The sequence below is a fragment of the Perca flavescens genome, chromosome 11 (genome assembly GCF_004354835.1).
Source record: "Perca flavescens isolate YP-PL-M2 chromosome 11, PFLA_1.0, whole genome shotgun sequence".
Taxonomy (NCBI): Eukaryota; Metazoa; Chordata; class Actinopteri; order Perciformes; family Percidae; genus Perca; species Perca flavescens.
The window spans coordinates 20,439,070-20,450,765 of record NC_041341.1 but is presented as its reverse complement, the minus strand read 5'-3'; the positions used below and the strand labels follow the sequence as shown (position 1 = coordinate 20,450,765).

General features: G+C 38.2%; 1 protein-coding gene across 3 annotated transcripts; it reads right to left on the bottom strand.

The window, feature by feature from the left end:
- Window positions 1–58: 58 nt before the first annotated feature.
- On the bottom strand, window positions 59–10,473 carry gpr155a (G protein-coupled receptor 155a). 3 transcript variants are annotated; one of them, XM_028590543.1, is made up of 17 exons: window positions 10,176–10,473; window positions 9,430–9,947; window positions 8,088–8,487; window positions 7,566–7,734; window positions 7,306–7,461; window positions 6,456–6,539; window positions 6,210–6,330; window positions 6,004–6,088; window positions 5,760–5,850; window positions 5,463–5,658; window positions 2,984–3,070; window positions 2,705–2,835; window positions 2,199–2,294; window positions 2,053–2,117; window positions 1,788–1,919; window positions 1,388–1,616; window positions 59–934 (listed from the first exon to the last, which is right to left on the bottom strand). In XM_028590543.1, exons 2-16 carry the CDS (start codon window positions 9,860–9,862, stop codon window positions 1,421–1,423), a joined length of 2,442 nt encoding a protein of 813 aa, XP_028446344.1. In that variant the 5' UTR covers window positions 9,863–9,947; window positions 10,176–10,473; the 3' UTR covers window positions 59–934; window positions 1,388–1,420. The 3 variants fall into 3 exon arrangements, with proteins under 3 accessions (XP_028446344.1, XP_028446345.1, XP_028446342.1); XM_028590544.1 differs by lacking the exon at window positions 59–934 and having other exon boundaries at window positions 1,381–1,616; window positions 10,124–10,473; XM_028590541.1 differs by lacking the exon at window positions 59–934 and having other exon boundaries at window positions 1,381–1,616.
- Window positions 10,474–11,696: the final 1,223 nt, after the last annotated feature.

The window sequence follows — 11,696 nt, the reverse complement described above, 5'->3', positions numbered from 1 at the left end:
CAATGTCAACACAAGTAAACGCATGCATTAACGCCTGAGTTTTGACACTCATTTCATATGGTTATCATCACTTATTAAAAATGAAAACCTTTTAATTTTTAAGTGGCAGTTTGCTTTTGATGTCACTTTTAAAAAGTAATAATAAAACTATTTTAACTTTAACTGAATCATAAGTTAAACTGACTACAAACAAACTAAAAATGGATGCAGATTTTACCACATCTTCCCTTTTTCTCTTTTGGAAGAAGATGATAATACACTCTGAAGAGTCCAAGTAAATGAAATAATACATTCAGCATAAGAGTGGGATATTTTCCCTGCAACTATAGTTTGTTTCATGAGGACAGCTCTTTGTGCATTGTCACTCCCCAAAAGTGCATATATTGACTGCATAAAAAAGCAGCAAAATCTAGTTTTACCCTTTAACATTGGTTATACCTGTTATGTTATTCTAGAAAATGCATATTAAAAGAAAAAAAATCTTGGCTTTATTTATTTTTTTGTTATGTAAATATTTTACTCACTGCAGATTAAAGGATGGATCATTATCACTACAACCAAGTCAAACAAGGCATTGAAAACAGACAATTTGACATGTAAATAAACTAGCTGAGTACCATATTCATTTGCAAAGGAATTTGGCAAATCTTAAAATTATTACTGTCCGTTGTAGACAATTAGAATTTGAAGACTGACTTTTTGATTAAACTCTTGAACTCTACAGTACTAAGTGGTAGTTGGTAGTAGGTATTATTACTGCCATTTCAGGTACAAGTTTTACTGCAAAATAAATGGTTTTGATAATATGGCTAAACTAGGTTTACTGTACATGTATGATCATCTGACAGCTCATGTTTCTGTCCTGAATGACTGTTGTAGCAATGTTACCGGAACTCAGGATCTCAGCAATTATCCTGGTGAGTTAACTGTAAAACTGCAAAAGAGAGGAGTGGTTTAAAAAGGGATAATTCCCTTTAAGACCAACTCTACACAATGCATTATGCCCTGGCCTTTTTAAATTTTGAAAGTTTCAAGTCTGTTGCACTTCTGAACATCACAGTTAGGTGGTCTGTTCAAACACCCGACTGGGATGTTGCGCTGCACAATACTGCATTGTGAAATGCTGTACTGTACTGGATGTGCAGAGAGCATAGCAGTGCAATATTTGGCAGCAGAGAATTCCTCCTCACAGTCGTAGCAATCTAAGCTTTACTGGACACACACACACACACACACACACACACACACACACACACACACACACACACACACACACACACACACACACACACACACACACACACACACACACACACACACACACACACACACACACACACACACACACACACACACACACACACACACACACACACACACAATTTACCTTTTGGTAAAAAGAAAATGTGGACCTTGCATCTTATGTCATGAAGCGGTAATAAAGGCGACTGTCTTGGAAGCTGTGTTCCTGTTTGATGTGCTGGAGCACACCACCCTGCTCTAACCGTGTCCCGTAGAGTACGGCCTCACCATGGTCCTGAGCCAAGCCCACCTGCTGGAGCCACTCAACAAGTTCACAGCCAAGAAAACAGTCCACCATTGTCCTCTTCCCACACCTGAAAGTCAAAACGAACATTCACCCAAAGGTCTATTGACTTTTTAAGGGTAGACACAAAAAGTATTGTCATATATGAATGACTACCAGGACATGTTTCTCCGCACATCAGAGAACATGTTTATTCAACACATTTCTCTTCAACCTCTGACCAGAGCAGCAGTGCGCTCACCTTCTCTTTTTGACGATGTCATGAAAACACTGGTCCTTGTGGTATTTGGTGAACTGGGTGCAGGTCATCCTGATTTCATCAGGTAAATCAGTCTGCTCTTCTTGCTTCTTTCCATACCACAGACTATATAACCTAAACACAGTCACAAAAACTAAATATAAATCCACTGATTGTAGTGTACACATAGTATATATACACACAGTACACACTGTATGTTGTGTGTTTTAAAAACTCAACCTCTTTTTGTTACGTAAATGTTCTTTACCTCTTCTTAAATGGCAGTATAATCAAATGTTTGTCCAGTCCAAACAGAGCAAAGGAGAGAAACCCCTGGTGACAGAAAACATGGCATGACACCGGTGGGACAATAAATGCTTACAATCTTGGTACTACAGTATTTCAAACACCAACCTGTCCATAGTTGGCTACAGCACAGAAGAACTGCAGCTCCAAGTAGAGTCTACCAGGAACCGGGTTCAAGAGCAACCACAAGCAGCTGGACAGGTTCTGTCATAACAGGAATTTAGAGAGATTTTATGTTTGAGATGTAAAACTAGCAAATTCTGTTGACAGAACCAACTTGTAGAACTAGTTGAGTGAAAATGCCTTTAAAAATGTGTGCATTCAGTTTATTCAACATTTTTTTGATTTACAGAAACACACATTTAACCACATGCCACAATATTCATTGGTATTGACTAGTCTTATTTAACATATTTCTTATCTATTAAGACCAATAAATAATATTCCAAATATAAGAATTAATGGGTTCCTTTGGAAAAAACTTCCACCAATACTGAGTGAGTGAGTTGGAAATTACACAGCTCAGCCATTTGTGTCTGATTTGGTTTGTGATGCAGTGAATATAATGATGCAGGCAGTAAGACTGTAGAAGTGAAAGGTGGTGGTTTACTCACAGCAAGCAAGCTGACAGTCAGAAGCAGACATAAGAGCACATGACGGGCCACTTGTCTATCTGCAACCTGTTGGAGCTCCTCCACTTGGACAAGCAGGCAGTCTGTGGACTTGCAGCTATTCTCACACTGACCTGAGGGTGGCAGCAGATTTGAAATACTGAATCTTATAATTGAAAAGAAAAGCTGTATATTCTTCGATGATTATGGTTGTTCTGTGCTAGTGCATATTACATTCTTGCGGAATGAAAATGCATGTATTTTGCTTTATCAATACAATACCTGTGAGCGGTGGTGTGTTGTTCATATTTGTGCTGATGATCATGTCAGGCATGGGCTGGGGTGGTGCACAGTCACATAGGAGGCACACTGATAACAAAGTGATAAAAGAGAATATTTATACAATATCCTCCCAATTCACACTGGAGGCAGAAAGTTAATACAATATGAGTAATATCATAATAAAGCTGAAAGGAATACTGATATTTTAAATTTTTATATTTGATAATGGTATCAAAATATCTTGAATGTCTTGAGTCAACAGAAATGTTTTAACGCGACTTCATATGTGACCAGAGCCAACTTCCCTTTGTGATTTGAGTATTTTTAAGCTGCTCCTACTGTATTCTATTTACCACTGACTTTACTTTTAATTTATTTACAGTACTTGTTGCAATGAAAAGTTAGAATCGTGATATACTGTAACAACCTAGTATCCTACAAACCACATTCATATAATGAATAAGTGCTCCCTGCAGAACTGGTTTGCATCTTTTGTAATAAAAGACCAATGAATCGAACCACTCCCTTCTTGACATCTCCTTTTAAAGTAATAGACTAAGCCATGAAGGTCAAAGTCATGTGTTTATACAACAGTGTTTGAACTATACCGTGGCCTTTGGGGGAGCCCACTTTTTTTTTTTTTTTTCCACTGTGTGGGGGGGGGGGGGGTCGTGCGCTTGCGACTTACAAAGATACATAACAGCTACAAGTGTATGCACTATACAGGATTTACCCTATTATACTTTATCAACAGGAATTGATAGGTCAAACAGCAAACAGCCACCCACAAATAGTCTATAAACAAAGCATCAGGCTGTCTTTGAGATTTCACATGAACAATGGTTAAAGTTACCCAGGCTACCGAAGAATACCATAATTCCTCCGTTCAATTAGGCCTAAGCGACGCACCCCAAGCTTCCATCCTTAACCATTTTGCCAGCAGCGTGTTAGCATTTGAACAAAGTGCTGTGTCCACAGTGTGTGCAGACTGTAGTTACAGTATTCCCCCAGGCCTTTTGGAGGAGCAACACTTAGGTTTTAGTTTGTGATCTCTAACATGTTCCGTTTGAGCTTCAACTTTACTCTGCAAAAAAAAGTGTATTGGGAGTTGCACCTGGAATTGCCTCCAGCCTGAAAATAAACACCAAGAACTTTGCTATTAAAATGTGAAGTGAAAAACATGCAGCTGTTACATGCATCTATTCTGAATAAAACCAAAAAATGTAGCCAATGGCCAAGTGTGACTTTGCTCAAGATGCAAAGGCGTTATACGGTCAGCTATTCCATCAATCAATAGATAATCTCTCTCAAGGGTTAAAGACGACACAAGGGTTAACAAACAGCCACGTATATGGGCTCTTCCAGTCTCTCCATTGCTGCCTGTTCCAATTTAACAGTAAAGAGGACCAAGAGGGGTTAGGATCCTGATCGGCCTCTGGCGAGCTGTTACCACAACTATCTTCAGCCAGAGAGGACATTATTTCTTCAGCTTCTTCTTGCGTTGTCACCCCGGCGGGAGGTGTGTCAACAGGGCTTGCAGCAGGTGAATCGGTCTTGCTATTAACGTCATCGCTGCACAATTTCTTAGTAAAACCAAAATCAATTAAACTGCCTTGTTTTCTTTTTGCCATGGCTATATGATGCTAACTGCAGAATGGGTTTCAGGGACTTTACACGCCGATTAATGGCCTCCAACGTTTATATTTTTCCTACAAATCTTTGAGTTAACATTTACTAAACAGGAGTTGAATTTGCACAGCAACGCCGCCACACCTTGATGTTCATGACAAGAATAACATGTCATCTTTTCACATTTAAATCGCCAACAAGCATGAATGAATATTTTTGCAATTTTACACATAATAATCCACGATGATCACATTACACAAAACTGAAATTGCACGTCAAAATGACACACTGTTAATATTTTTAGAGGCCCCCCAAAATTTCACGTCTTAGCCCATGTCTTATTAAGGGGAGCCGAGCTCCCCCTAGCTCCCCTGTAGTTCACACCCTGTTTCTACAGCATCATTTGTGAGAGATAATGTGTTCAGTGTTGCATTGTTAACTTTAAATAACTAACTAAACTTATCAGGAACTTCAGATATGATGTTTCCTTCAGATATTTACATCCAAAAAGTTTAGTTCCTACTTCTGTCAGTGTTTACTTTGTGATTAAGTAACTGCAAAGGCCTTGTTATACTTATGCAATTGAAAATGATCTGTGGGAGGGGAAACATCAGACAGAAGTTACAATGCATATGTGGCAGTTTGCTGTAGACAACTTGTAGATAAGGGTTAGTCTTGACTTTGGCCTTTCCTTTCAACTTGGGCTTTGACAACTGACAAACCATTTTAAATGTTAAAACTTTTACATTAATTACCAAACTGTTGTACTTGGCAACCTGGTATTTATTCAGTGCAATCAAGATGACATGAAAAAAAGTCTCAGTTAAATGGTCTCCATAAGAGAAAGTACCTTTGTTGAGATCCCCTGATGGGGTTACTGGCTCAAACAAAGTCTGGTTTTCTGGTTCAACCTCAGTCACAAGATCCTCTGCAGCGTTTTCCTCTTGAATTTGGTCATTGTGGGCCCAACTTCCTCTATTGAGACACACAAGAGAGCTCCCTCCCAGCAGTATACCGAGGGCAACTACAACTGTGGTGCAGATCATCTATCAAAGAACGCACATACAGACTTTTAAGTAATTCTTTGCGGGTTAAAAACTGTTCTAAAATGGCTGAAAACAGGAATGATTTCAACTTATGCTGTTACCTGTGGTTTGCCGTAAAAGAACGCTGAGTCAATCGTGTCAGGCATTTTTTCCCCAGAGATTAGCAACACAGCCGTTACTAAGACTGGAACCCTGTTAATATAGAGAAAACATTAACAACAAAAACACTGACAGTATCAAAATGTAAAACTGTAAAATTCTGGTTGTGGATATCTATCTATATACGTTTTAGTGGACCAAACAAACTAGCTTAGTTTCATTTCTGATTCCTTTAAAGTGACTCACCCCCAGCCAGCAATGACAAACAAGCCTGGTGAAAGTTTCACATCCTCAAAACCTTTCATGAGCACAAGAGAAAGTGCTATTAAACCTAAAACGACAAAATACACATTACAGAATTAGCAATAAAACTTCAGATTTCAGAGCTTACCAAGATAAAGGAATGCAGGGTAATGTGAGGTTATTGTGGGTGTTGTGCATACACAACATACCTGGCCAAACATAAGTACTGTAGAGTGAGGTACATAATAATGTGAACGTCAGGACCTGCCCGATGAAGTTGTCTTCTTTCACCACAAAGTTCCACAGGATCATCCCAAAACAAGTTAGAAACTGGAGACAACAGCATAACAAATACAGGCATTTACTCATGTGAAGTTACACCTAACGGTAGATCTTGTCAATTTAATTAATGGATAATAAAAATCAATTTAGAGAGTATGTGCAAGTGTGATCACCTGTGCCAAGAAAAGGTTGACTGTAAACATGTGAGGTAGCCTCTTGAATTTCTTACTTAAAAACATAACAGTAATTGTCCACACCTGTCAGAGAAAACACATTTTTTACACTTTTGCACAGATGCTAAATACAACTAATAGTAAACATTGTTGGCTGGTTATTCCATTTAAAAGCAAAGGAAAGGTGAAATTATTCAACAGAATGACATATTTAAGAAACACTAAAGATAAACAATTAAAGTATAAGATACTGCAGAATACAAACACACTAAAGATAAACAATTAAAGTATAAGATACTGCAGAATACAAACACAATAAAGATAAACAAAGTCTACAATACTGCAGAATACAAACACATGTGAACATGTTTCATCACTACAAAGGTTATTCAATGTTTTCAGAAATGAGTTTAAAGCTCCTTAAAAGATACACTTAAAGTGGAAATTAATGAGGAAGTAGGTCCATATATCAGTAAAGCATCTGTTTGGCCACACATCCTCTAAATGACTGAGCCTTTTAATGTTAACTTGTCACAGTGGTTCAAACATCCCACCAGAAGCCATATTTTTGTATTTTCTTTTCATTTTACATTGAACAGGAGATGTGTAATACTAATAGAGAATTGTGGCATGTTATGGATGTAACTAACTAAAATCCTGGCAGGCCAAACTGCTTTCAGTTATGAAGAGGAACATGCTGTAACAAATGCTTTATGAAGCATGACTTCACTGACATCAGTTTCCACATACTGAGATAAAAGAAAATAAAGAAGGCACCAGCTGATAAAGTCAATTATAAAACATAAGTCAACAACAAGTTTACATATGTCACACTTAAGTGTCAACTCACCAGTGCAACTAAGCTCACTATGCTTATGTTAAAGCTGACATTCTGCAGTGAATTCATCAAAAGCTGAGGGTCCATCCAACGCATTGTAAGTAACCAGGCAGAAACATACATTATTGGAGCTGAGAGAAAAGTGCTGATCACCATCCCAGAGGTTACCTGTTAGGAAGCAGAATAAAAAATGGGGAGTTACAAAGAAATCAAAACCGTTCAGTATCATGAATGGCAGATAGGAGGTTGGCAGGTAGATGTAGGCAACTCACAACTTCTAGCTCCGCGTTATAATAGACAGCATAGATGGCCACACTTGGTGCGGTGGGAAACACTCCATAAAGAAAGGCATAATTGGAGAGGCTTGAGTGGTTCAAAGCGCTGGTGTTGCTATTGTCCAACAGATCCACCATGTCCTTACAAATCAGTGGCATCAGCAACCTGAAAGTCAAATCAAAAGACTGGTGTTATAAACCATTATTTGAGGGGTTAGTTAACACTACACTGAAAAATGCAGTGCTACTAAAATATTTACATACACCAGCTATTATCTTGCTAAGCACTCCTGAGACCTCTTAACAGGTCATCCATTTGGTAAAAGCCTTGTGGTCTGAGAAAGGTGTGAGTCACCCAAACCATCAACACAAAACAACATGTTTGGAGCACATTACAAAGCTCTAACTTGCTGACTCTCTACATTCCTAGAACATATTTCATTATAAAGAGGTCATCTGATAATCACTTTTACAAAATTAACATCAGGTGCAGTAAAGTTGCTCGTTTTTTCCACTCACAGTTTTGCTGTGATGAGTAATATCAGTGTCACGACTGTGGATCTGGTTAATTTCCCTAACTGTCCCACCATGGACAGACCCAAGTAGAACAGAGCTGCTCCCCCAAAAGAGTTGGCCAAGCCATCCACAAATTCAGCCATGAAGGGAGGAATTGTTTGGTGCAGTGCAAAATGGGCAATAATGCCGATGACAACCATGAACACTATAGGGTTCTTCAGGACCTGTAAAACTACAAGTCCCATGATCAGGAGTTTTCTCTGCTGGTGGTTTCCCTGATTCTTCCACTTCTGGATTTCGCAGAAGGCAAAGCCAATTGGATTTAGAAGCATCAGGGACACAGGTGCAACCAGGTAGATGTACTGGAGGTACTCTGGGTATGTGCTCTGGTAAAGGGCCTCAACTGTGGATAAAGAGGAAGACAAATTACTCCATATTAAAACCTGCTGACTTGTTGGAGCATGCAGCACAAAAGCAATTGAAGGTGAAGTCTGCAATTCTGTAAAAATATAGTTATATATTATACATACAATAATATTATAAATAATATATTATTTGAACTCAACATTCAAAACACAAATATACCCCTAATAAATAAATTTTTCTGTAAAAGCAGGAGTCTCTTCCGACTTTCAAAATGAAGCAAAACAATAACTTCCTGGAAATGGAATGAATACTGGAACTGAAGTTTCAGTCACTGCAGTGGAGGCTAAACAAAGGAAACTTCTTTGAAATGTCACCACTGTGAAAAAAAATGTCTTGGGAGCAAGTTGATGCTGCTATAAATTCTGCCACACTTAAATGAAGATCAAAGGCTGAAATTAACATCCATTCTATTTGAAATTTGAATAATTAGCAGTTATTCAATCATGCTTAAATGGGTTTGTTTATTTTATAACAGCATCAGAAGATTATTAGAAGCCTAATCGACCATTAATACACAGTAACATTACTTTTTTTTTCCTCCAAATTTTACAATTGGGCCAGTTTTGGTTCATGTACACCTTTCCATTTCAAATATAGCTAGCTGAGAATAAACATGGTCAGAGGTGTGTTTATTTTTCTGCAAATGTATGTGAGTACAAAATAATGAATCCCACTTTGTTTAGAAATTATTACACTTTCAGTATAGGAACTTTTTTGTTAAGACAATGTTAATAAGGGAGGGCCCTAAAAGCAGTGATATAAAATTATGTTTGCTAAGGGAGTTTACAGTGAAACACCTGGATAATTATAATTTTGCTTTAATGGATCGGCAAACATTAGGGCAGCATGATTACAGTTGTTGCAGCAGTGAATGAAAAGCACTGTGGGCTGTAGGCCTAGCTAAAGGTATTATACTTACCAATGGGATATCCCAAGGCAAAGTCATTGCTTTGGGTGGCAAATATGGAGAAAAGCCCAGCCTTACTATAGCGGCTCTCAGGACTGGCAACTATCAGCGTGAGGACGCAGACAATGAAAAATACAGACACTTTGGCAATGAGGATGCTCCATAGGAATGGCCAGATGACATTACCAAAGTCCAACAGTACCATGTTCTTGAACAACAGCGCTGGGAGTGCAAACTTGGACACAAAATTACCCAATCCTTTGGCCTGGGTGGACGTGATGATGTTTGTCCTCCCTGCGACGTATCCACATAATATTATCCCAAAGCACTCCAAGAGAGCCGGTAAGAGCTTGTCAATAGACATGCTGGCTGAGAGAGCAGAGGAGTCCGGGTCTTCCTCCTCATGTGAAAAGTTGAAGTTGGTAGTTCTGTCCGTTGCCTCCATCCTGTTGTTGATGGTCCTCCCTCCAGTGTCACCTGTCACGCCTGGTTTGCCGTCATGTTAAAGTCCTGTTCGGCACTGCCAGATGCTAAAAGAGGGGAATAAGCGACAGTCAAAGTAGGAGTTAAAGTGGTTAACGTTAGCCGTTACAACCGCTGAACGGGCTGGTGCAAAGATAATCAGATAACCGTTAAAGTACCGAAACAGCACCATATGACTGACTCCTTTATGATTCTTAAGAGAGATTGTAAGGCGAATTGTTACCATATAGCCAGCAAGCATTTCACCGTCCCATGTTTCGAATAAAGTTGCTCACCTCTGACTGAAGTTGTGGCCTCTCATTTACCAAATGTCAATCAAATGTCAGTAGGAGTAAGGTAACTATTAGCCAGCTAACGTTAGCTAACATTTAGCTAGCTAGCTAGCTAGTTGGCGAACCGAGACTCACCGTGGAGTCAAAAATACTACGTGGAGTTAAAAACTATAAAGTCCACTGTTAAAAAAACTGTCCGTATAACTCTGGACTAGCTAACGTTTGCTATTTAGTTATATGTCGTTTTATTAGTTTAGTTCCCACACAGCAACTTTCGTAATCCCTGATTTGACAACAACGATTTAACCAATCACATTATCCAAAGGGGGAGCGGGGCGGGGCTTACTCCACCTTACCCAGCAGTGCAATAAAAATAGGTACTATTTGGACACATACAGTATAGTAATTATACTGAATTGAACTGGGCAGTCAATTTTGGGTTAAGAACTAATTCAATTTGTATTTTATTGCAAATCATCATTATAGAAAACAACATTTTACACGCCTTCCCCTCTTATAAATGGCTTTGTTAGACTCTTCAACCTTGCCATAAGCAACAAAAACATGCTTGTAAGCATTGTATTGTGAAGAGTTGCTTGGTAAGTTTTTGAAAATTGTTTATTTTAATTATTGTGTATTTGAATTCATATTTCATATTTTTTTAACTTATTTATTTCATACAAACTTAAATGATTATTTGCACAAAAATGCAGCATGTATTTGGCTGGTGAAAAATTAATGTGTTATGATATCATTAAATAAAGAAAAACAGTAAGATTCCCAATATGTTTAAGGGGTGGCACAAATTGTTGGGGAAACTGAAATTGCTGATCACAGAATAAAGAGTCACACATGTAAAAACAAAAACAAAAGTCAAGTTGGAAACAGGTCATGGGTCAATGTCACCCCCTGTACACCTCCAGCTACACATCCGCCCAAGTGTTTTTTTAAATCCTTTGTAGTTTTAATCTTTTATTTATTCAGTTAAAGCTGCAGTAATCAATATCTTAATGTTAACAATGTATTGTATGACTGTATAATGTACAGAAGTGCATTGCATCCACCAAAGAAAAATAATTTAGACAATGTATGAGGTAGTAGCCTACCTCATAATTATGAGATCTTTTCTCATAATTATGAGTTAATGCAGTGCGCTGCCGTAGTAATGTGACAGCGGTTATTTAGGAAAAACTTCACCATATCCACAATCCACAACTTAACTGTTTTTTTTCTGTCTCATCAGCGTCATTGCTTGTGTTTCTATTGTCCAACAGATCACTTACAAATCAGGGGTGTAAAAGTAGAAGTGTAAAAGTATCATCAGCCAAAAGTCCAAACCCCATATCAGAGTTAATGTGTGATTATATGGTACCTACGTATTTAAATTTCTACTTTTCCACCTTTAAATTAATGAAATATTTAAAAATGTGCAACATAACTGGTCAGTTTGTCAAAGTTACAGGTCATAAGGATTCTGATATACAGTAAGGACACTGAGCAAGACTGCACTTCAATCACCCTGAC

Bases quoted from the DNA above. Each gene is read 5' to 3' on its own strand.
- gpr155a (XM_028590543.1), bottom strand. From the start codon at position 9,862: ATGGAGGCAACGGACAGAACTACCAACTTCAACTTTTCACATGAGGAG. The intron at 6,540-7,305 runs GTGAGTTGACAC...TTTCTCTGACAG, and splicing joins TAGTGAGCTTAGTTGCACTG to GTGTGGACAATTACTGTTAT. The intron at 2,295-2,704 runs GTGAGTAAACCA...CTGTTATGACAG, and splicing joins TGACTGTCAGCTTGCTTGCT to AACCTGTCCAGCTGCTTGTG.